The sequence below is a fragment of the Pleurodeles waltl genome, chromosome 11, assembly GCF_031143425.1.
Source record: "Pleurodeles waltl isolate 20211129_DDA chromosome 11, aPleWal1.hap1.20221129, whole genome shotgun sequence".
In the NCBI taxonomy this organism is placed as follows: domain Eukaryota; kingdom Metazoa; phylum Chordata; class Amphibia; order Caudata; family Salamandridae; genus Pleurodeles; species Pleurodeles waltl.
This window is the reverse complement of record NC_090450.1, coordinates 865,274,991-865,301,503: the sequence shown is the minus strand read 5'-3', so window position 1 is coordinate 865,301,503 and position 26,513 is coordinate 865,274,991. Positions and strand designations below refer to the sequence as shown.

At 43.0% G+C, this 26,513-nt stretch overlaps 1 protein-coding gene across 6 annotated transcripts in view; it reads left to right on the top strand.

The window, feature by feature from the left end:
* Positions 1 to 26,513, top strand: part of KIAA1671 (KIAA1671 ortholog) — a 650,892-nt gene that overhangs the window by 166,540 nt on the left and 457,839 nt on the right. For all 6 annotated transcript variants that reach the window (XM_069214707.1, XM_069214708.1, XM_069214709.1 and 3 more), the window contains one exon: positions 10,958 to 11,075. In XM_069214707.1, coding sequence (XP_069070808.1) covers positions 10,958 to 11,075 — 118 coding nt within the window. The remainder of the gene's footprint in view (positions 1 to 10,957; positions 11,076 to 26,513) is intronic.

Below are 26,513 nucleotides of genomic sequence, written 5' to 3'. Positions count from 1 at the left end.
CTAGTTGCATGCAATACAAATGAAGCTGACCCCTACCTTTGTCAGATGTGTAATCTATTTCAGGCATACAAATCTAGTAGAGTCAGAACAAACATCGTTCAAAACAAGACTAACTTTTCTTGGTGTTCCCATTGGGTGTTGTGAATGAGGCAGTACATCGGCGTCATGTATTGGGTCTTGTGGACAGTGCCACCATCTGTTGAGGACCTCTGAGAATTCTCCTTCTTGCAGGAGTAGGGATAGTGGAAGTTTATTCTGTTAAGTAGAGTGACCTCCATCACTGCAGTGGAGTGTTGGCATAACGCACTCTGCCTGATGAAAACATGAGCTCAAGGGTACATTTTGCTACGTGGGCAGAAAAATGGTTCTTTGTGCGTAATATCCCGCTACGCCTTGCAGAACTGCCACACATAAGTGTGCGTCACTCATCTTTCTTTGACACAGAGGAAAAGAAAGAAACGGAGTAAAGAAGGGGGAAGAGTGGCAGAGAGAGAACGCAGGGATGGAAACAAACTCATAAGAGTGAGAAATAAATAAAATTTAGGGTGGAGGAAGAAAGCAGCATCAAGTGCAATCAAGACTAGACAGCTTTGCTACTCTGCATCAGTGTTTTGCAGCAGGGCGGCAGGCTCCTAAGAAAAAATATGTGCCTTTGTGCTTTTGTTTTCAGATTGAGCCCTGCTGCGTTACTGAGCATGATTGAACTGGGCCATATGTTCAGCAATCCACAGTGCTAAAATAATTTCTTTTTAAAAAATTGACAAAGGTTTTGAATTTTTTTAAATAAATGTTTACATTTAATATTCTTAAATTTGGAAATGTTTTCTCTTTTTTTCTGGCGTTATATATGTTGTAAATTCCAATGTTTGAGCTGCATTGAAGCGTTTCTGAGGACATTGTTGAAAGGAATAGTTTTTAAGATTTGCATTGGTGTCCTACTGTATTTGTAATGTGCAGTTCGGTTTGTGACCATAGATATCCGTACCCCTGCACCAGCTTGCTGCTAAGGTCCTTATGTGAACCATGTGTAGGGATTTCGCTGGAAAGATAATTCATTGTATCTTACTTGATTTGATTACGGTAGTCGCACACAACTGTTAGATTTATTTATAGACTAATTAACTGCTTATTTTTTAAATCCTCACAATTAATGCACTTGTTTATTTTGCATCAGTTTTATTGTGTAATATAATTATTTTCCTAATTTCTCTTAAATGAGAATAGTTTTCATAAAACATGTTTCTGATGGATACAACTACCTGTGGATTCCTCACTCATTGAATTTTCCCCCTGCGTCAGCTTTCGACGGACATTTTCTTCCTAGCTTCTGCACATCGACGAGGACGTCACAATTGCACACGCGACGCCATCTGACGTCATACAGGCAGTAAGAGGTCTTCGCCGACGTCGGTTCCCTTTTTTCCGTGCCTTCTAACGATGGTTATTCTTTGAGGGAGCTACTGTGTCTACTCTGCGTAGTTACAGTTACTGTTGCTGTTTCTTTCTTTGAAAAGAAAGCATGTCTCAACGAAAGTCGGGTTTTAAACCCTGCACCATCTGTTTTTGAGGTTCCTCAACGTCAGGAGTTCTCACCGGCTTCTCAGATGCCGGGGCCAGCGCCGATGTCACCTCGAGCCCAGGCTCCGCAGTATCCGGCTTTCCCGGCCCCAGGAGCTGACAGTTCCGCATTTTTAAATGCGATGTTTGCCATTTTTCAGCAAATGGCTCCAGTTGGTGGACCGGCTGGTCCTTCGGGGCCATTGGCCTTCAATATGGGTGCTCCAGCTCCTTTACGACCGGCACCTTTCATGCCCTTCCTTCCAATGGGAGGTGCTGGCTCGGCGCCGGTTCCTTTGGTGTCGACTTCACAGCCTGTGACGCCGATTAGATCTGCTGGTCCGGCGCTGGAGAGTTCTCCTGTTCATCCTTTGCCTCATACGGCGCCGAAGAAGTCCACGGCGCTGATGGATCCGGCGTCAGACGGATCCGAGGATCGCGTCCGGCATCGACGTCGGCTGACGCCCTGTCGACACCAAGAATTGAAGCCAGGCTACATTCAAGAAGGCTTGCTCTTCGCCTCCTTGAGGAGCAGGAGTATCAGAAGCAGGCCCTGGAGGAAAGGGAGATTGAAGAACCTCTGGGAGATCTCCAGGGTTTGGATACGGCAAGTGGCTTGGACACCTCTCCGGAATGGGACTTAACATCTCCTGGAGAATATACAGAGGAGGCTGCTTCATTCCACTCTGTAATAAGGAAAGCAGCTGACTTTTTGGACCTTCCCTTGCCGGTGTCTGAATCTATACCCAATATATTGACTGAGGTGTTACATCCTGCTTCAACGGTTGCGGAGCCACTTCTGCCATTTAATGAGGCTCTGTTAGAGCCAATTTTAGAGATCTGGAAGAAGCCGGTGTCATCTTCGGCTGTTAATAGATCAGTGGCACGCAGGTATCGTGTAGCTCCTGCGGATCCAGGCTTTTTGTCTAGGCACCCGACCCCAGAGAGCCTGGTGGTTCAGGCTTCATGTTCATCTCGGACTGCCCCAGGCTCTTTTCCGGGGGTGCCTTCGGACAGAGACTCAAAGTAAATGGACCAATATTCCAAGAAAGCTTTCTCATCATGCAGTATGGCTCTCAAGTCTACTAATGCCACATGCATTTTGGGCAGATACATCTACACCCTAATGGAAGAGATAAAGTCGTCCCATACGGAGGTGCCGCAGGAGGTGTTGAGTCTGGTTTCAGATGCTCAAGCTGCGGCAACCCAAGTAATCCAGTCGGTTCAGTCGGGTTTGGACACTACTGATTCTGTGGCCAGGGCTATGGGCACTGCTGTTGCTACGAGGAGACAGGCCTGGCTTCGTTCCTCTGGATTTTCATCTGACGTCCAGTCAGCCCTGCTGGATCTTCCCTTTGATGGGGATAAACTTTTTGGATCCAAGGCGTACTCTGCCCTTGAGAGATTTAAGGAGAGTAGGGCCACGGCGAAGTCATTAGGCTTGCAGGCCTCCTCTTCTGCTTCTTCAAGACTGTTCAGAAGATTTAGGGGGTTTGGTTGTGGCTCATCCTTCTCCTTTTAGGGCAGATTTCAACAGCAACCTGCCACTGCTCTCCCCTATAGATCATACAGTGGGAGGGGTAGGGTCCGAACCAGAGGAGCTGCCCAGCAGCACTCTGCCTCTTCCTCTGGAGGGGTGCAGCATGGGAAGCAGCCTTAGTCTTCCACCAATTCCTTCACATACCACTCCTGTAGGGGGGAGGTTATTAAACTTTCTCCACAAGTGGGAGGATATAACATCAGACTCCTGGGTCACCAGCATTGTGCTGAACGGCTATGCCCTTCCCTTTCGAGAGTTTCCTCTCCCCATCCCGCCCCGCCCATCCTACTGTTCAGAAGAGCATCTCCTGTTACTAGACAGGAGGTTCTAGTCCTCCTTTCAAAGGGTGCAGTGGAGTTGGTTCCAGAGCAGGAGAGGGGTCAGGGTTGTTACTCAAGATACTTCCTGATCCCCAAGAAGGATGGTTGGTTGAGGCCAATCCTGGACCTGAGGATTTTGAATTGGTTCCTCAAACAGGAAAAGTTCAAGATGCTGACCTTGGCTCAGGTGCTTTTGGCGTTGAACGAAGGAGATTGGATGGTATCTGTCGACTTGCAGGATGCTTACTTTCATATCCCGATACTTAAGTCGCACTGGAAGTATCTCCAGTTTGTGGTGGGATCGCAGCACTATCAGTTTGCGGTCCTTCCATTTGGTCTTACTTCAGCACCTCGAGTCTTCACAAAGGTGATGGCGGTGGTTGCAGCAGAGCTCAGAAGGAAGGGGATAGCAATATTTCCTTACCTGGGCGATTGGTTGATCAAAGCCAAGTCTCCGGAGCTTGTGCTACGTCACCTGCAGTCGACAACCCAGTTGTTGTTCGACCTGGGTTTTTCGGTGAACGTGCCCAAATCTCACCTGGAGCCCTCTCCGCGCCTCCTGTTCATAGTGGCAGTCGTGGATACAACATTGAATCGCGCCTTTCCTCCGCCTCAGCGTATTCAGGACATTCAGGCGTTGGTTCCAATGTTTCAAAGTGGAGCGGTCATTCCAGTCCTCAAGGTCCTACGTCTGCTCGGTCTGTTTGCTTCTTGCATTCTGTTGGTCACTCACGCTCGCTGGCACATGAGGGCTCTTCAGTGGTGCCTCAGAAAGCAGTGGTCTCAGCACAAAGGAGATCTCTAGGGATCGGTAAAGATCTCCAGGGACGCTGCAGTGGATCTAAGATGGTGGGTTGGTGGGACGGCAATCTTTCCCAAGGAAGGCCGTTCTCACAGCCTCCGACGGTGACCACAGTAATAACGGATGCTTCCACTCTAGGGTGGGGAGCTCATCTGGGAGACCTGGAGACCTGGAGGTCAAAGGTCATTGGTCTCCAGTGGAACAGATGTTTCATATAAATCTGTTAGAGTTGCGGGCAATACGTCTGGCTCTCAAGGCCTTCCTCCCTTCCCTTCGCGGTCAGTCGGTTCAGGTCCTGATGGACAATACTACCGCGATGTGGTATATAAACAAACAGGGAGGAGTAGGGTCGTACCTTCTCTGCAGAGAAGCTCCGCGACTATGGTCCTGGGCAAGGGACCATCTGATTTGCTTGGTAGCAAACCATCTGGCCGGAGTCGTGAACGTGCGTGCGGACAGACTCAGTCGGCACTTCTCGACAATCACGAGTGGCGTCTTCATCCAGATCTAGTCCGGCAAATCTTCCAGATGTGGGGAATCCCTCGGGTAGATCTTTTTGCCACTCGGGAGAACACGCACTGCCCGTTGTTCTGCAGCCTCCAGTATCCGGTGCAAGGAACGTTGGGGGACGCGTTTCAGATGTCCTGGTGCAACCAGTTGCTCTACGCGTTTCCCCCCCATACCTTTGATTCCTCAGGTTCTGAGGAAAATTTGCCAAGATCGAGCCCAAGTCATATTAATAGCTCCGGATTGGCCAAGGAGGGTATGGTATTCAGATCTTCTCCAACTCTCTCTGTGCCCCCCGCTCCATCTCCCTCACAGGGCAGACCTCCTCTCGCAATCGCAGAGCAGGTTTTACACCCCCACCTCCAGAGCCTGCACCTTCATGCCTGGAGATTGAACGGGGCAACCTGAGTTCCTTTTCTCTCCCACCTGAGGTAGCGGATGTTATTTTATCGGCCAGGTGACACTCCACTAAATCTATCTACGCTAGCAGGTGGGCTAAATTTGTGGGTTGGTGTGGAGAGAGGCAAATTGATCCCTTACGTGCCCACTTATCAGATGCCTTGTCTTTTGCGTTGTCCCTGGCACAGAGGGGTTGTGCAGTGGCTACAATCAAGGGCTATTTGTCGGCTCTGTCAGCCTTTCTGTGTCTTCCAGACCAACCTTATTTAAATCTCCTTTAGTATTAAGATTTTTAAAAGGCCTCATTAATAAGTTTCCTCCCACTCCTTTCATTATGCCTCAGTGGGATTAAAATGTAGTCTTAACGTTTCTTATCGGCTCACCGTTTGAGCCAATGCATTCTTGCCCCATAAGGTTATTTGTTTTGAAGACTGTTTTCCTTGTTGCAATTACTTCAGCTAGTGAGTGAGTGAGCTGCAGGCTCTTTCTGTTAAACCCCCGTATACATCCTTCTATGTAGACAAGTTGGTGTTGAGGACCAAGGCTGCTTTCTTGCCGAAGGTTGTTTGACCCTTCCATTTGGGTCAGACTCTCCTCTTTTTATCCTCCGCCTCATCCTTCGAAAGAGGAAGAAAGGTTGCATCGTTTAGACCCGAGAAGAGCGCTAAGCTTCTTCGTGGACAGAACAAAAGAGTTTAGATTGGAGAATCAACTCTTCATCGGGTACGTGGGAAAGAGGAGAGGAAGGACAGTCCACAAGAGAACACTCTCCAGGTGGGTCATTTTTTGCATTAAGCTGTGTTATTCTCTGGCAAAGAAAAAAAACCCTGATGGAATAAGAGCTCATTCCACCAGAGCGAAGTCGACTTCTTCGGCCTCGGCTAGGGGTGTTTCTGTGGTTGACATCTGCAAAGCCACAACTTGGTCATCCCTCCACACTTTTGCAAAGCATTACTGCTTGGATTCGGAGGTTAGGAGGGATGGCCATTTTGCACGGTCGGTGCTGCAGGATTTCTTGGTTTGACCATTCAGGCACCCTCCACTGAGTGCTGTACTGCTTTGGGACTCTATTCAATGAGTGAGGAATCCAGAAGTAGTTGCATCCATCAGAAGAACGAGTTACTTACCTTCGGTAGCGCCTTTTCTGGTGGATACACTAGCTACCTGTGGATTCCTCAAGGTCCCTCCCGCCTCCCCGTTGCCTGTCTGGTCTTACCAAATTATCCTTGGGTGAGCTCCTCTTGGTAGTTTATGGCTTTCATATATAGTGTATATATTTATGTATATAATTTTGCGTATTGACATTTTTGAGCTGATGTTTTTATCTATTTGTTATATTATTGTTGTATAAATATTTGTTTCAATTGCCTATTCGTCTCAGAGGCACGTAACAAATGTTGGTAATGACGTTGGCACGTCGGCGAGGACCTCTTATTGCCTGTATGACGTCGGACGCCGTCGCGTGGGCAATTGTGACGTCCTGAGACGTGCAGAAGCTAGGAAGAAAATTTCCGTCAAAAGCTGGCGTAGGGGGAAAATTCAGTGAGGGAGGAATCCACAAATAGCTAGTGTATCCACCAGAAAAGGCGCTACCGAAGGTAAGTAACTCGTTCATCCTGCATAGGTTATGCAGCAGACACTAATTTGATTCTAAAATTAGATGGGAACCCAGAGTTCGCTCATCATAACTTTTTCTCCTGCCTTTTTGAAGTTTCAGCATTGGTAAGCAACAATTGTCTGAAGCTTAATGTAGTCAAAATGAAGGTAGTAGTTATGCAAGCTCCTCCAAAATCTGCTCTGCTGCCTTGTCTCCAGAATTTCAGGGCCGTTGTCCTTATCCCTCTACTTGAGAAAAACATCCTAAGAATTTATTTCAATAACAAACTTTCTTTCAACTCCAGTTTGCTAAGGTGTTACCCACCTGCTTCTTTCATCTAAAACATCATTCAGTTGATTGTCTACACTTTATGTTCTAAACTCAGGGTCTCCTGTAGTTGCTATCCATTCCTTATAATAGGTTCTGAATGCTGAAGCAAGGCTTCTGCTTAATCTTTGCTGTCCGACCCCCATATCTAGGCATTTAAAATTTTGACACTGGTTTTGAATCTACAAATATGCTAAGTTTAATAAATTGTGTATATGTTTCAAAGTGGGGAACAGTAATGGTCCCTGGCTGTTAAACATTTGTTTACTTGCTACATCCCTACTTGTCCCATTGAATCTGCTTAGGCCTCTTTGCTATGCATACTCAAAATTAAAGAATTTACCATGCAACTGGTTTTTTGTGTGTAACTAAAGTATACAAAAAAGTGATGGATATAATACTTGAATTAATCACGGCCACTGGTAATTACTCGGGCTGCATCCCAGTCCATCGTCACTTTGGACACCAGTGCAACTAGTTGCAGACCAGTCTGGACCCAGTCATATTCAAATCAATCTTGACCCTACTCAAGTTGGAACAGTCCAGCCCGATCTGGCTAGCCAGGTTCTCACAGAATGGGTATGCAGGCAACCGAGGACTGGTTTCTCCTTAGTTATGAACTCATCAGCCAGATATAGCTGGGTTCCAGTAAAACCGATGGCATGGGACCCACATGGCATGGTTTGCTAAATAATGATGGATTATGGTGTGACCCGAGTAATTACCAGTATGCATTTTTCTAAATTGTTGTTTCCAATAATACAGAAGCTGTCCCAACCTCACATCCATTGTTGTAATATGTGGCTAAGGATTGTGCACATCTTCATCTTTAAACACCACATTTGGATCTACTTTACATCATAATCCTTGTGAAGCAAATGTGCCCGACTATTTTCAGGAAACTAAGCAACTATGCTAGTGGACCATGTAATTTTCTATGTATTATGTGCCCAGTGCTGCTTTCTGAAACTTCCACCTTTTTAAAAGGGGAAATTCCTGTGTAAAGTATTTCTCATATTTATTCTGGTAACAGACAATTACCACAAATGTTGTAACCACAGCTCAATTTCTAATCCTTAATACCCTGCCTAACCCCTAAGCCCACAGTGGTACATTCTGACCACAAAACAGCATTTCCTCCAGTTAAAGGCTTTCATGTAGTGAAGACACAGCTCTATATTTCCATCTTTTCTGTATTGATACGAAACAACAATGTTGCTTAATTTAATTGTTGTCCTATTGCTTGCCATTGAATTATGCACTTGATTGTTTAGTGGTTACATCAGTTAGGGAAAACAGTGTAGCTCAAAAAATGTGTATTGGGCATTGTGAATAGGTGATTAGCTTTATCAGCTACCCTATGATTTCCATTTGCGTCTCCTTGCAATATAATGCTGCAAAAATATTTTCTAAATGTATTTTGTTTTTATGCTTAATTATTGTTAGTTTTAGAGGATATGTGCTTACATACAGAAGTAGATACATTACTTTCATGTTTGTTGTTAAATTCAGTTGATTTGTTTGTTACCATTTTATCTGAGGGTGTATGATCTACAGACAACTATTTCAAATCCTCCTTTAACTAGTTATGACAACAGTGCCATCTCAAAGTTATAGTAACATTACTGAGTTTAACCTCTCATTCTGTTGTTGCACTAAAACTATATTTCCATTATTAACAGTAAAAGAGGAACTGCAACAACCAACATCTCTTTTTTCATCATCTATCAAGTTCCTTCTCGATTTAGAAAACTGATTCTATGGGAAATCCACCCCACACCAGCAGACTTACCACTTGTTACTAAGGATGATGTTCACTAACCCATTTTCTTACATATCTGTATTTCCCAATAACATATGTTGTAACAACAAATTTGTAAAGCAATCCTGCATTTCGGTACATTCTTGTAAATTAAGTTCCTTGTTTTTTGCTATGTTGTTCTCCTTTTCAGCAATACATTTTAGATTAACCATTAAGACTTTATTATGAAATCAGTGCTTACTACTCCCTTTACTCCCAAATTCTTAAAACCACCAGGTGGCGGTCTGAGAATCATAAGGCCAGATGACACATTAGCAATCCCTCCGCAAGGACTTTGATGAAAGTAGAAAATTAAATCAATTTGTGAATACCTCTGATGCTTCTGGAAATATAAAAAAAATAGTATTCCCTTGCTTGTTTGTGTTACTTCCAGCAAGGAAATAAACTGTCACTAAGCAAGTGCAATACCCAGAGTAGCAACTTGACAAGTGAGTAACTGATTAGGAAGTGTATTGAATCAATAAAAAACTCAGTAGAAATCAGTGTTGGGTTCCAGCATTTGGAGAATTGCCTTCATTAATCAATCCAAGTGATTTGAAGTCTGTCACTTTGCCTCATAGCAGTGGGCCATCAGGGGTCACTCAGTTGAGCAGGCTGACCTGCCACAGCCTTGACTCCTATCTGGTTTACCTTTTTTCCCTGCCACCCTTCAGCAGACCCGCTGTAGCCTACCATGAGTCATGACCTGACCAGGTTCCTGTCTTTTTCACCTTTCTATTAGCCATCAGTAGATCTCTTCCAGGACAGTGTAGGTTGTCTGTGCCATGGAAGACCACCAGTCTGACACAAGCAAGGTCAGTCTTCCCATCTACCATGCAGATTTTGAGATTATTTTATGAAGACAAGAGCATTAATGGTAAGTCAATAGACATGCTCTTACAGATATGACACTGACTGCTGGCCAGTCACCCACTACATTATGATGGGCCTTGGCCTAACTTTACTCAGCTTTTTTTTAAATATAAACCAGGTTAAACAACAATGGGTTACCAGGTTGGCAGTGTTGGAAGCCTGAGGCAGAAACGGCTTCTCCTGCCTTTCAGTACACTTTCATTTTCTTTTTATGTTTAAGAATATGGAGAATCGTGAAGTGAAGAGAATAAAAGGTCCAGTGATTCAAAAACAGATAAGGAGCAGCTAAAGCTCATCACCTCGATGTCCAAGTATTTTTATAAACAAACTATAAACAATTTTACAATATACAACAAACTACTTGGTCGGAACAAAACCGTGCTCCAAATTAAGATTTCCTTTAGGGTGAGAGAAGGGTTTGAAATGGCCGATGGGCGTTATGATCCTGGTCTAAAACCAAACCATGCATTTTAATCGACCATAAAGCCTGCCCCTAATTTATACTCATTAAGCACGATACTACTTAAGGTTCTCATTTCCCATGTCGTTTTTCTTGGTTGATCATTTACCAATCTGTTTGAAGGCAATACGTCTCTGAACTAACTGAGGAAATGTACATGTCTTAATACTCAACACCAACGAGTTATCTACAACTTGAACCCCAAGGCTAGTAGGAAAAAAAAACAGTCACAATTATTCAGGGGATTGAATAATAGTGACCTCCATGATTCTAATAAAATATTTTGTGACTTAAGATTCCTTGAATCCTATGAGAGATGGCACATCCCTTAGTAGTCCTTCACCTTAAAATTCCACAGACCAGTTCTTCAGTTTCTACTATGCTGGCATAACCTGTGATTTTCAATAGGAAGGGTAGCTAAATACATAACTAATGAACCTTTACATTGATACAACAATATTGACAATCCCTCTAATTCTAATTACAAAGAGAGAGGAGAGAAATAAAAAACATATATAGCTTTTGAAGACTGTGTGTTGGAGTTGAAGGCGGAAGTTCACAGCGCAGACTAGGAGGAGCTTTTCACTGGGTGGAAAAACTGACTTTCGACTAACTGGAGTACTATTGCGAATTTAGCAGTGTTTGCATCTGGCAGTTTTGGTTATTCCTTTAAATTTGTAATTCATCTTTTTTTTTTTTTTTTTTAAACAAAATGTTGTCGTTAAATGATGCGCACACTTAATACCAGCACAGTAATGGTGTTCTTTACTGTAGGTTTTTAAAATCAGGACCGGCCACTGAAATAAAGTCTGAGAAATCACTAGAAAAAGACGGTGAAAATTTTGAAGCAGCCCAACCAGACAAAGGTCACAAAGATGTAGAAAATCAAAAGGTAAATTGTTGTTGACCTTTTTTTTTTTTTTAATATCACATTTAATATTATCGATCCTTATTGATGATTATATGACATGGTATTTTTTTTAAAGTCACGTATGGCACTGCAGTTGTATTGATCATTACTATACAACTTATGGTATTTAAAAAAAAAAAAAAACACGTATGACACTCCTAATGTAAAATGTTCTGTGGTATAAACAAATTAATGTTTCAACATTTCTAAGTTTTCATAAACTCTAATTCAAAATAGTCAGAATTCATGAAAGAAACCTCCCCTGATTATGTGATTTCATATGGAATTTGAGAAAGTATTTTGTGAGAAAGTATTTCGACCCTGCAGGGATTCGATGTTGATATGAAATTAAGGCTTATTGCAGGTGAGGTCTTCGCTTTTGCATTTGAGTCAACTTAGTTATTGCATGTCATCAGTGCTGTTTTACTGTATGCAACAATTGCTTCTGAAGCATGGAATAGTGCCCTGTCGCAGCTTTCAGCATGGGCTTGTTCTCATGATAGTTTGTAGAATCTGTGACATAACGACAGGCCATGCATCTGTGATTCGACACAGGAACATGGGCAGTGATATATTACAGAACTACAGACTGTGTGGCCTGCATGTGGGGAAGAATAGAGCTATTGTAGGATTTATAGGACTCTGGACAAAGACAAAATACCATGCAGTCTGGAATTGGAGGACTGCCCAAAGACCTAGTATGACATAACTAAAGGACAAGCTGTCTTTGAGGAGGACACAGGAACATCATAAAGACTTATAGGACTCTTGTCAAAGATATACTATAACATATCTGTAAACTATGAACTATTTGAGGAGAGGGAATAGATCCAACATAAGTACTTAAAGGATATTACTTGACACAGTTTGTGAGTGTCAGGATTTAGAACACAGTGCTCCTGTATAAAATGTGTATGTAATTGGCTTTCCATAATTTACATATTTGATTTGATTTAGAAAACTGGCTAAAGACACATTTATGGGCCCCAGCATGAAACATTTAGAACGGATACGTGTCAGCCATGACATGACATTTCTGATGTGGGGCCAATTTCAACTTTGTGTTAATTATGTATTTTACATAGATACAAAATACTGTACATCTTTTTCAGCTAGTGTTGTTTGTTTATTTGTAAAAGCATGCACCTCAGAACATAATTGCTTCTTGGCATTACAGAAACAGAGAGGCATTTTAGCATTGATGTGCTGAAGCTCTGTGTAGTTGCATTAGTTCACCTTTCTGTTTGTTAGTAAGCATAAAAATACATTCACTATTTTGACTCTGTTGCAAGTTGTTCAGTGAGATTAATGTTCTATAACAGTGGAGGTTGCAGTAGTGACCTCTGTATTGCCGGTCTCCTGTTTCCACCTTTGAGCGGGACATTTTAATTTGCTTTGAGTTGCGATATATATCATACAGTCTCCTCAGTGCTTAATTTGTTTAATAAAAAAATAAATTTTAAAAAAAGCACCAGAGCTCAAAATATTTCTTAGGCAGGCACTGCCTCCTCCTACTTACAATGAAGCCATTGCTGTTGTGGCACTAGCCACAGTCTTTAGTGTCAAGTGCTGTGAGTCCAGAAGGATGGTTAAGCCGAACAGACCTACAGGTGCTGGTGGCGGCATACACAGGTTTTAATACTAAAGAGGAGGGACTGTAATTGCTGAGCATTTTGCTGTAGAAGAGGTTTTACTTGTACCTTCTCCTCTGTCACTTCCACCCCTCTATGCAACTGGTATCTGCAAATCAAACACATCAATCATTCTGTGCTGTAAGAAAGCTGTATATTAATGACTTTGGAAAATATGGAAGGTAAAACCAGACAACCAGACCAAGAATGTAGCATCGCACATAGATGATCCACATCCATTTTTGATGCATTTTAATGGAAACTGTTGCATCTAAAAACTTTCCTCCAATGTCAAATGGTTTTTAATGTATACCTCTTAGTAGTTGGAATGTGCAGATATAGTGAAGGTAGGCAGAAAGTAGCAGAGGAGAACTGAACTGTTCAGAATGTGAATAGTACCTGTGTAGGGTGTGCAGACCTTACTGGTGCATGCTATATGCACTCTTAGCTAGGTGTCTTCCTGAGTAAGCCACTTTACTGTTTCACTACAGGAGTCAGTAGGAACTGGGCTTTTCCATCTGACTGCTACTGGTGTGCCCCCTCTTTGGTGATGGGCATGTGGGATAGATAAAGTTGGGTGTTGCTTAGGCGTGCTTGTGGCACGCCTCTTGCTGCTTGAACTTGGCACATGGCATTCACACTCTGGACTGGGGGCCTGATTTAGCGTTTGACATATGGAGTTACTTTGTCACAAACGTGACGGATAGCCCATCTGCCGTATTATGATCCTATAATAGCCTGTGGAGATCATAATACAGGGGACGGGATATCAGTCACATTTGTGACGGAGTAACCGGTCTGCTAAACTCTAAATCAGCTCCTAAGTCTGGGCTTTAGGAAGCCTGCGGGTGGTCAAGAATTTATGAAAGCTCTGCAACTCTACTCAGCTGGTTAGGGGGACCACATGGGTAAAGTTGAAAGTTTTCATGCTCAGACTGTACAAGCTGAAACTGGCGCTTTCATAGCTGAATTCATCATCTATAAATGGGAGGCAGCGCTTGTATCAGTTAAGTCATGCCATAGTAAGACCTGCTGCATTGTAAAGTTACATCTTGATACTATGCTGAGGTACTGCCAAAAAAACATTTACAATGATTAAAAGTGGCTTGCCTCCCTTGCAACTCATAAAGTCGTTGTTCTCAATATTAAGGGCCAGTGCTGAGTTCGGACAAGCATGGATTCAAATTAAATAATGATTTTACAGCCACTCCCAGCCATGTCCTCGATTTCCTGTATTCCTTTTGTTGTCTCCCCTCTTACAAACTAACCCCACTATGCACAGTTAATCAGTCAAAAAAGCTTATTTCAATAAGGCACAATTCTGCATGTCAAGGTCCTGGGTCACCAAGTAATATCCCTATTCCTTGGTTTTATTCTGTTCTTGTATCACGCTTGGGACTGGTCCTCAATTAAAGATTTTTTAGTAGTTCTGAACTGCCTTTTGTTCTTCCTGTGCTTTATTTCATTTCTGCTTCCAGCTTGCAGAGTCTTTCTCCAACTATTTTTATAGTCCAGCTTTCTGGGACTCCGGTGTGTTACATTTGTGCAGATCCTGTGGTGGTTTACTTTCTTTTCTGTCCTTATTCCTTGATTTTTGCTGTAGCCAGAATTCCAATGTCACTTGTCCTAACTGAACATGGGTTCAGTGAGTCTGTGGGTTGTCTGAGCTAGACCAAATGTTACTTTCCATTGTGACAGGAGCCAGGCTAGAATATAAACCCAGCTGCCAATCAATGGGATAAAAAGGCTATTGGTGCTAAGTGGCTGGTATGCTTGACAGCCAACTGCAAAGTAGGATGACTACTCTACCATCCAAGATCCAGCCTTGGTCTTTTACCATTCGCACTAAGGGATGCATCTAGTTGTAGTGCCCCACCTGTTAGTTTGTCCACCAGCCTTTCTGTGGCACTACATAAGGAAAATACTCTGGTGGCTTGTCCTTAGCAGTTTTAATCTGATTTATCCAAGGGTTTCTATGTAGCATCCTTTCTCATAAAGAATGCCCTTGCTTGGGTAATTGTTAAATATTAATTCAAGAGGTGTGTTTACATGCAAAAGATAAATTAAATTTTTACACATTTTAAACTAATCTTTAAGGAGTGGCAAACAATGCAGGAAGCACCTATGGGATTTCTGACCCTGAGGCTGGGCTCCCAAGGCTGGGGGCAGGGTCCCAGCCGACCCTTGCTCCCCTAGGGTGCTACAGTGGGTCAGTGACTCAGTATTAAAACTGTTGGAGAAGCTGTATGCAGAAGTTCTTGAACTGGGTGTGTATCCATCTGAATGTAAAGAAACAATAATTGTTCCTGTTAGACTTTTCATCCTTGGCATGGTCTCCCCTAACTTTTTGCCTCTGTTTCCCAGGTTGTTGATGTGTGCTGGACTCTGTTTTTTGCGTTTTTTGTTACTCTGGGCACTTTACCACTGCTATCCAGTGCCAAAGTGCAAGTGCTCCTGTATAAAATGTGTATGTAATTGACTTTCCATGACTGGCATATTTGATTTACTGGTAAGTCCCTAGTACAGTGCACTAGAGGTGCCCAGGGCCTGTAAATCAAATGCTACTGTGGGCCTGCAGCACTGGTTGTGCCACCCACATTAGTAACCCTGTAAACATGGCTCAGACCTGCCGCTGCAGTGTCTGTGCAGTCTTAAACTGCCAATTTGACTTGGCAAGTGTACCTACTTGCCAGGCCTAAAACTTCCTTTTTCTTACATGTAAGATACCCCTAAGGTAGGCCCTAGGTAGCCCCATGGGCTGGGTGCAATGTATGGTTAAGGTAAGACGTATAGTAATGTGTTTTATATGTCCTGACAGTGAAATACTGCTAAATTTGTTTTTCAGTGTTGCAAGGCCTATCTCCCTCATAGGTTAACATGGGGGATACCTTTAAATATGATTAAAGTGTTGATTCCCTTTGGGAGCAGATAGACATGTGGAGTTTGGGGTCTCAGAGCTCACAATTTAAAAATACATCTTTTAGTAAAGTTGATTTTAAGATTGTGTGTTTGAAAATGCCACTTTTAGAAAGTGAGCATTTTCTTGCTTAAACCATTCTGTGACTCTGCCTGTTTGTGGATTCCCTGTCTCGGTCAGTTTGACAGTTGGGCTGTTTGCGCCTCTCTCTAGATAGTGACACAAAGGGAGCTGGAGTGTAGCCTGCATATCCTGATGAGCCATCTGTGCTAGGAGGGAGGGGATGAGTGATCACTCGCACCTAAAAGGGCTGTGTCTGCCCTTATACAATGCAGTCTCCAACCCCCTGGTGTGTATCTGGGGCCTGGCCTGGGCAAGGCAGGATTTCACAAACAAGAGAGACTTTCCTTTGAAGTACGCCTACTTCAAAGGCCAAAATGGGTATAACAAGGGCAACCAAAGTCACAGACTTTAGATCACTTCTGGACGTTGAGAGGAACCTCTCCCTGGAGAAAAGCTGAGAAGTGCTGCCCTGCCTGAGACTGTGCTTTGTGGAGCTATCGTGCAGTTGCGGCTTCTGCCTGTGCCAGGGGACAAAGACTGGGCTTTGTGTGCCTTCCTGCTTGTGAAGAAATCTCCAAGGGCTTGTTCTGAGCTTGGCTCCTGTTGCTGAAGTCTCAGGGCCTTCAAAGACTTCTCCTGCCAGCACCTGGACTCTCCACTGAGACTCTTGCCCTGCCAATTGTTGCCCTAACCAGTTCCTGGGGCCTTGACAGGTGAAGCTGGCAGACCAAGCCTGAAAATCCGCACACAGACCGCCGTGCGGAGAAGATATCGACACACCTTCCGAGACGCGGCTGAAAAACGACGCACCACCGACATCGTGGCTGGGAAATCAACGCATGTAGTTGGAAGAACGACGCGCAACACCCGCTGACGGAGGCTGATAACGTCGCAACCCACATAGCGCAGTTTTGCTGATATCGTGTGGCACGATTTTCAACACAAACCTTGCTGAGCGTGGAAAAACAACGCAATGCCTGCCCAGACCGAGTGCTGCCTGGATCAATGCATCGCTCCCCTGCAGGGAGGAAAAATGACGCACGCCAACCAGAGAAGGAGAAACGACGCACGTTCTCGCTTGTGGGTGAGAAATTGACGTGCCGCTTACCTTTTTCGACGCACACTCGCCCATGCGTGTTATTTTGACGCTAGCCAGGTACTTTTCAACGCTAAGTGTTTTTTTACTGTTTACTAAATGATTTAAGACTCTTTTGCTTTTAAAATTAATAACTTGACCTGTGTATGTTGGATTTTTGTCATTCTGGTCTTGTTTTGTTTGGATAAATATTTTCTAATATTCTAAACCTGTGCTGTGTCATTTTGTAGTGTTTTCACGGAGTTACTGTGTGTGTTGGTACAAATACTTTACACCTAGACTCTGAAGTTAAGCCTGCTTGATTGTGCCAAACTACCAAGGGTGTGAGCGAGGTCAACTGAGGGTGATTCTCCTTTACCCTGACTAGAGTGAGAGTCCTTGCTTGGACGGGAGTAACCTGACTGGCAACCAAAGACCCCATTTCTAACAGGTCCCATAAAAAAAATCGGGGGTGACACAGAAGACCTTAAGAATCTGCGCCCAATCATTCTTTTACCCACACTAGCAAAACTTTTAGAGAAACACTTAAATCAAGAGCTTACTTCGTACTTGACAGATCGACTGCCTAGACAGATCCCAGCACGGGTTGCGGGAACATCATAGTACGGAAACTGCCCTGCTGGCAACTACTGACTCAATCAGAAAACAAGTGGAGGCAGTTGGGGGTGCGATCCTAATCCTGCTGGATCTCTTGGCTGCATCTTGCCCCTTAGATTAACTGAGCGTCTCTCCCAGGTTGGCCTGGGAGGACCAGCCTTAAATATACTTACATCTTTCTTCCAGGATAAATCACCATTAGTAAAATGTGGTGATTATAGTTAGGCTTCATTTCAGCTCCCCTGTGGAGTTCCATAAGGATCCTCTCCAAGCCTAACTTTGTTTAATTTGCATGTCGCACTTTTGGCAGACCTGGTGCGCTCTTTTCGATTTCAGGTGTCCTCCTAAGGAGATGACACACAAATTATATATATTTTTTTTTCAAGTCACGACACGGGACATAGCTAAACAATTTCAGTCATGTATAATAGAAGTAAAAAAACTGGATACTGAAACTGTCTTAAGATGAATGGGGACAAAACCGAGGTCATTATCTTTGGGGCCAATTCATCTATTTGGGATTCAAACTGGTGGCCTGAGTCATGTGGGACATTATCAGTCCCTTTTGCCGCAGTTAAAAATCTTGGAATTGTCTGCGACTCTGCCTTAACCTTCGATACCCAGGTTAATAAAATCACCAATTCATGCATTTGGATTATTAAGATGCTTAAGAAGATGCTTAAGAAGATCCTCTCTTTCATACCTCGGGACCTTAGAGTAACGGTAGTTCTAGCCTTGATTGGATCGAGGCTGGACTACTGTACTGCTCTGTATCTTAACATCAATCAAGCATCACTAAATAAGTTACAACTTATTCAGAATCAAAGAGGGCGTCTGGTACTGGGTTTAGACATATCTGCATCTGCCAAAGAGAGTTTGAATGTACTCAGTTGGCTACCAATTAGGAAGCGCATTACTTTCAAAACATTGTGCTTGGCTCATAAGGCCCTTTATTTACATGGGCCTTACTCACCTCTTCCATCTATTAAGTGGTACCTGCCTGGGTGGACCCTCAGATCAGCCGATCTTAGGTTAGCTTACTCTCCTAGGTCTAAGAAAGTGAAATGGGGGGGGACAGAGCTTTCTCAGCAGCTGCTGCCAAACTATGGAATTCCCACCCCTTTAAAATTAGGAATACTCTCTTTTGCCTTTTCGCAAACAAGTCAAAATTTGGCTATTCCAGTCTTAAAAACTTTCCAGAAGCTATGACTGACTAAGAAACTGATGCTGCTATCGGCAGGATCTCTATAAGGAACACATACTGTTTTGTTGGTTATTAACTGCCCTACAACATATTAGCCAATGCTGATCTGACTGCAAATCAACCTATGGACAGGAATAAAGAATGCCAGTATGAGGGTTGTAAGTTTAGCTACATTTCTCATTTCACAGTAGAAGTCTCCTCACTACCTTCCTCAGGAAGGGACCCAATGCAAGTCAAGAGTGCTTGAAATAAAAAAATAATAGCTATCTCTGAACAAGAATGACCTAAGACTTGTCTGGGAATTTTGTTTGATAATGTCTGAAGTTTCTGGAAACCTCGACCACTCTGTCATTGTAGGTAGGAACCAAGGGCCAGATGTAGGTAGGAAAAAAATTGTGAGACTATGCGAATTGCTATTTCCGACTCTCAAAACGAAATTCCAGAAAGAATTGCTATTCCAAATAGCGAGTTGCAGAGGAGTCGCACCGCATTTTGTGACCTCGTTTTGAGCGACCTTGCATCTATGCTGATGACACATTAATGATGCATTCATATATTTCCAGGTTGATACCAACAGAGTCCCACAATTGATAGTTACTCACTTAATCTGCCAACTTTCACAACTCAAAATAAACTGGGGCAAGTCTTGCCTCTTTCCCTTGGTCAGACTAACTGAGGAGTGAACTCTGGAACTAGCCCTCACTACACTCCCATCAAAAGTAAGTGTTATAAAATATTTGGGAGTTAACATTTACCATACAGAGAACAATTTCCTTGAGGTTGGCCTGGAAAAGGTTATCTCATCTACCCAGCAAACATTTCATTTTTGGTATCTGCTTCTTTTGTCACCTTTGGGCAGAGTGGCAATTTCAAAGTTGTTGATCTTGCCTGGGTTATTGTATTTTTCTGTGACCCTACCAATAATTTGAAATAAATCTTTCTTTCAGAAACTGTAGACACTATTGTCATCCTTGATATGGGAAACTGGCATACCTAGTTGTGTTGACTGAATTATATGCCCCTCAGGGGGTGAGGGTGAGGGGTACCTAACTATGTACTCTGTTATGCTGTAGCACAATTGCAACGGTCGATGAGATGTCTGGGAGTTGGGAATAAGTCTGAGTGAGAGAACATGATGGCAGATTCAGGGGGACATCATCTATTGGATTGGCTTTTGGACTTTCTGTTGCCCAGAAAGCCAAACAGTATGCTCTTGATAGTGGCTAAATGGCGCTGGAGATTATACATGCACAAATGACTGTTCGCTACGCACATGAATTAGCCATATGGTCGCTACCTAAATTTATAAAACTGAGGTCCCTATATTTCTTTTGGTCATAGGCGGGATTGGAAATGTGGGGAGATTTGGCAGGTGACGGTCAACTGTGGTCTTTTAAGAACTTGACTGAAACGTGCGGTCTGGATCTGTGGCAGTTCTTACACACCGTTAACTATCCTGATGCTCCAGTTGTGGACAACAGTATGTAATATGCCTACTTCTGTGCCAGTTTGGACAGTAATGGTGACTCTTCAACAGAAAAGCACTAAGATGTAATAAAATGGTCATATGCAGAAATAGCTGCAAGATCAAGTACCAGATATGGTGCCTCCAGTGGGAGAGACACACTTAACTAGAGCCCAAATTAGATGAATGCCCCACATGAAATGGGAACCAAGAATGTACTAAACAAGTTTGTCGCTACAGTTTGGAACAGTGTGTGTGTGTTGGGGGGCATAGACAATCTAGTGCAGGGGCCTCCAACCTTTTATGTAATAGGAGCTACTTATACTCATTAAAAATCATCCGAAGCTACCAATAATATTTGAGTTGTAATGTTGACCACATCAATCATAATTACATTAGTGGCCACTATATGCAAGATTACCAGCAGTGGTCATCTTGGTGCATCATGGATAATACATACCAGCAATAGCTGCGATGCCCCAGACACAAAAACAATATTCGTGATACATTTCCCTGGGGCTGCATGATTTATCTCTTAAATATCAGCTTTAAATCATTTTTTAAAATTTTAACAATTTTTCCCAACATCAACTAAAGAGTTCTGAAAATACACACATTTTTATCTCACAGGCACACTTTTCAGTTTTAAATACACACACATGCAGATGCTTTTAATTTAGTATCCTAGACTCCACACATGAGAGCTATTTTCAGGCAGCTGAAGCACTACTAATAGCTCACAAGCTACTCGTTAGAGAAGCCTAATCTAGTGGTTTAGATGTTAACCCAAGGGTCAAAATCCCATGAGACACAATGGTTATTAGTTTGTGACTCATGGTGGAATAGTCGCTGGCAGTTTGCTCTTTCATACACCAGAGTACAAGGTGACTTGTGCAAAGCTACTGGTCAAAGTTAAGTTTGGTTTCAACAGTTTGGAGGAAAGTCCTCCCTTTTGCCCTGGTCACCCTCAAATGTTTTAGATTGATAATAGTGGTAGCTGACTCTTGGCTGTGCCCTGGGTGCTGTTGACCAGTCCCAGGGCCAGTGCTCTGTGTAAAATGGATTTTGGAAATTAGGCTTATTATAATTGGCTGTATCAACCTACCTATAAGTCCATAGTATATGGTAGTGCATGTAGGTTAAGGGACCCCAGTATAGGTACAGAGGTGTTTGGGGGGGGGGGGGTATCCCGGTGACAGGAACACAAGTTCCGGTCATAGGGATACCTTTCTGCCAGCATTTTCGTGGCATGGAGACCGCCAGGAAAATGCTGGTGGTGTCCTGAGTCGAAATAACCTTGGCGGTTATTTGACTCCCACCGGGCTAAAGGTGGGAAACTCCAGCCCGGCTGGACGGGTGGAGAAGCGGCGGTTTGGCAGTGGCCAAACCGCCACGGTCATAATATGGCCGTCTTCTCTGCTGGTCCTGCAGCGGTGAGACCTCCACCGCAGGACCGCCAGGGTAGTAATCAGGGCATAAGTCCAAAGATAAAACTTTGACTGAGGCCTCCTGCTACTGTAGCCGAGCAGGGCACCGTCGCGGTCATCCTCAGATTTTTACTTTGACCCGGTCGAGTGCGACCAGATGTCCAGATTGGCGCTTTAAATTTTTATGCACTAAAAAACCTTTAACCTAAAAAATTTATATCTCCAGTTCCCTTTATTGGATTTTTGTCGTTTTAGTCTCCTTTTAAAGATAACAAATATAATCTATTTGTATAAATTGGTGTTAGATTTTTATTGTTTTGTGTTTTACTTATTTGTTGTTTTGTGATTTTTAAATGCTTTACACACCTGTCACCTAAGTTAAGCCTAACTGCTCATTGCCAAGCTACCAAGGGTTGAGCTGGGATTAATTTGAGACCTGACTGGAACTAGTGGGGGTTATTGACCTATTGCTAATTGTAGGTACTTACCTGCCCTTACCAATAATCCACTTTCCAACACAGTTAAAATGTTTCATGTTTATTCTAATGGACCCTTACGGTACCGTTAAGTATTGATCTAAAGAAATTTAGTCTGTATGCCGGAGTGAACACACATACGTATATGAGCCTAATAATTGTTGTAAAACAATGTTTTTCTGCATCTAAAAAAAATGCCAATGCTGTTTTTAGAAACACATGGAAATCTGTTACTTGTCAAGCAAAGTCCCACGGGTGGTTCTTGATACTTCACTAACTTCCAGTCACATAACACAAGCCAAATCGTTTGTTTTAACAAGCCTTACGAGACATTTAGAAACATTAGCATTCATTATTTTTGTTAAGCCTGCTATTTCAGTAATGCTGGGGATTTCTTGGTTATGAATACATAAGCGTATTATTGACCGGGTAGAGACAGCCTTCCTTTATCTCTGAGATATTTGCTTGCCTGCTAAATCATTGATACCAGCCTCTGCTGTGGCATACTGATTCAGTGATGCCCACTCCCCTACAGTGAATTTTGAAGGATACATTTTTCTTCAGATTCTCCACCCTATGAATATCCTGCAAGGGACCAGACTTGCCTCCAGGTTGTGCCGTACGACTTCAGCCAGCAGTCCACCCTCCGGGTGTGCAACCATTGTAATACAGTTTGCAACTTTGGGCACGCTGTCATTAGTCCCTGTTTTACTGTTCTTCCTCTGTACTGATTCAGAGCTCCTTAATGCTTCATCAATGACATTCCTTAGCATTTGGATAATGTCTAGATGCCATAGATTTAAATCCATGTCTGACCCACATGAAAATTCCATGTGATGTTCTGTCTCTGAACACAGAGCTGAGGCTAGTGAGTGCTGCAAATTGATGCACTGAAAACAACTCTCCCATTGAAAAAGATTAAACCATTGTTCCTGGCTGTATTGGATAACCCTGAAGAGGTTGTGACTGTCTGGCTAGTGATGTTGGATTTGTTCAGGAATGCCCCTGTATCCTGTGGACCACTCCCCAATGGTGAGCCTAATTCTGCTGCTTGCAGACTTTGGAGGTTCTGACCCGACACTTCCCACCTCTGCTTTTGCAAGGGGCACAGCCTCATTGCACATCTTCTTCAGTTACGTCCGTTTAATGATTTTCTTCTGGAACTTATCTCGGCTGCTCAGGAATATCCCTTCTTAGGCTCAGTAGTCACCAGACAAATAGCCAGATGGCATAAACTTACAATGGATGACCCACAATTTATTTTGTCATGTCATCCAGCAGAAAGTCTTGTGATCCTAGCTTCTTCCTCAAAACTGAACAAAAATGTCTTTCCCAAGCCACCTTCAGATGGAGAGTTGAATAAACCTGGACTCTCTAGGTCATAATGTCATTGCCTTTGGTAACCTTGCTGTTTGGGTGACAGACTACTTCCCTTCAGATCCGCTTTATTTGTGCCCTGTGGAAACTGACAAAACGTAGTTATTAACCTACTAAACTCTTGAATTTGCGATTTTTATAATCTGGTCAGTGATATTTTAACACCTAAATAGATCCTTATGTTAGGCCATGAGTCCGCAGACACTGTTGTTTGGTCCAGTGGGGATGACCATCTGCACCACCACTACTGTTAGCTGTGATCCACAGGCTTCTCTGGAGGTATTAGGACCACTCTCCTGGACATACCCATACTAGTCCTTCATAGAGAAGGCTGACTCCTTATTGGACTATTTCACAAATAGCAGGGCTGTGGCTTGCTCACTGGGCCTGTCCTCACCCGTGATGCATTCCACTACCTATATAGAAAATTTCAACGGTAGTCCGGAGCACAACCGCCACAGCAGCACTAATATTCACAGTCACGCCAAACACCTCAACAGATGTAATGCTCCTTCTAAGACAAGCTGGATGGATGTAAGGGAAGCTATCATCAACCACAGTAGCATTTCCAGGCCCCACCATCCTGGGTCAGTTCTTTGCCGCAAATCCTCAATGAACACCCACCCACCATCATTCAGTGGTGGGGTGAAAGCCTTCCACTTTTCCACCAACTGGGAGACAAACTTGGTGGATCCAACTAATCCAAGAGTGCTATACTGCAATCCTTCTGGTGTTCCTCCCTCCCCCCCACAGACGGTCCTATGGACCTTCCTTCCCTAGGTTGTTTTCTCTAGCATATGCCTTGATTCTGAGGTGGAAGTCCTCACTGTACTGAACAAAGGTGCAATAGAGGTTGTGAATCTGGAAGAAAGGGGCACAAGTATTTATTCCCTTTACTTCCTGGTTCCCAAGAAGGTTGGCAGGTTGGTGATGCCCATCATCTGTTTTCTTCTTGAATTTATTAATGTAACAGCACAAGTTGAAAATGCTGCAGATGGGCCAAGTTCTGCTGGCCCTCACTTCGGGGAATTTATTGGTGTCCCTGTACCTCCACTTGCCTACATCCACCAATTCTCCCCACCTACAGATGTTTCCAGAGATTTACTTTGCATGTCCCAGCGCTAATAGGTCTTTGTTTTACCATACAGACTGATGAATGTATCACGCTTCTAACAAAAGTGGTGTTTGTTGTGGCAGCGTCATTTTGACTGTCTCGAGCCCATGTATTTCCATACTTCGATGACTGTGTGGCGAAAGCAGAGTACTCAGTGCCAGAAGACTTTCCTCCTTAACTTGGGCTTCACTGGCAATGCCTAAAAGTCTCGCCTCAGTCTGCCTCAGAAGCTAACCTTAATAGGTGTGGTTCAGGAATAAACCCCATGAAGGCTTTTCGCCTCCTTCCGAAGATTGTGGCTAGTCAGTAGACAATTTCAGTGTTTCTGACTTTAATACGTATCATAGTGCATATTTTACCTCAGCTTAGCCTCATTCCTCATATTGGTGCTACACCAAAGATGGCCCATAGCTTTCTGTGGTGCCTGGGAAAATAGTGTTTCCTGCATAAAGGAAGTCTTTTGGCTTAAGTGCAGATCTTCTAGGCTGTCCATCCATATTTGCACTGGTGGCTGGACCCCTCCAAAGTTTTAGTAGGTCATCTCTTCAACTCTACGCATGCAGAGGCTACCGTTGTCATTTTTATGCCATCTTCACCACCCTGCCTCCTCTTATGGCTTAGTACTGTTAAAAGATCGACAGTGCAGAAACATAAAGTCTTTGTGCACTTCTCATTAACAAGACTTGTATGCAGGTGGAAACATGTAATCAGTTGACCTACTTGAAAACAGGAGAGAAATGTTGATATTTGCCTTCTGAAATCAATGTTGCTGCATTGGTCTAAATGCATGGTAAACAGGGTAGCATACTGTTATGCAGACGTTTGCTATACTCTGATATCAATAAATAATGTTGACTTGAAACCATCAAGAAGAAGGTCAGAGTTGCTGTTTCAAAAGATGTTGGGATGCGAATACATTGTGCCCAGCTTTCCTGTTAAAAAATACAACCAACAAATAATTTTCTGTTGGGAGATTAAAGGTTCTTACCAATTGAGTCAATAGAGGGATGCTGTGCAATGCTAATAGGCCAGACGATCCTCAGTTAACAACGAATACTACTGTCCAATTAACTTTTAGTTCAAGATAGAATGTATCATAAACTGTGCTAAAAACAAGCATTGATGCATGTGACTCAGGATCATTCATTTCGTAACATTTTAAATTAAATGTATTTTCGTTGGCACTAATAGCTTCAATAAATACCAGCTCAGCAGTTATGCATATTTGTACCATTACCTGGTGATTAACGTCTTTGTGACAATTGTTACGGAAGTGAGCCGATGAGTTTACTAGTTTCATTTTATGCACATTTCTCTGGATCTTTCGACACCAGACAAAACAGTTCAGAGATGAGAGAAATTGTTGATGGTTCAAGGCAATCATGTTTCCACTAATGTTGTGTTAAAAGGGTGTATCAACTTGCACTTAAAGCTACTCAAGGTAAGACGAGGTGGAGTTAAGCATAATTATTCTATATCCTCTTTTATTCTTACATTGATCGTGTGTTAGTGAATTTTTGGAGTCTCTCTCACACGAACGTTTTGCTTGGTTTATCTGGTAAAGGGCTGGAAAGGTTTTCTTCCAGACGGATACCCGAGTCTGTCTTTTTTACCATGTTATGTCAAATGACGGAAAACAATCTACACATCCACACACATATAATATTTTACCATGTTATGTCAAATGACGGAAAACAATCTACACACACATATAATATTTTACCATGTTATGTCAAATGACGGAAAACAATCTACACACACACATATTATTATATATGTAGATTGTTTTCCGTCTATATATATTATATGTGTGTGTGTAGATTGCTTTCCGTCATTTGACATAACATGGTAAAATATGTGTGTGTGTAGATTGTTTTCCGTCATTTGACATAACATGGTAAAAAAGACAGTCTCGGGTATCCGTCTGGAAGAAAACCTTCCAGCCCTTTACCAGATACACCAAGCAAAACGTTCGTGTGATAGGCCGTTTTGGTGTTGAGTTTTTTTCTTAACATGAATTTGTATACACCTTTTGTAGTTGGTAACATTTATT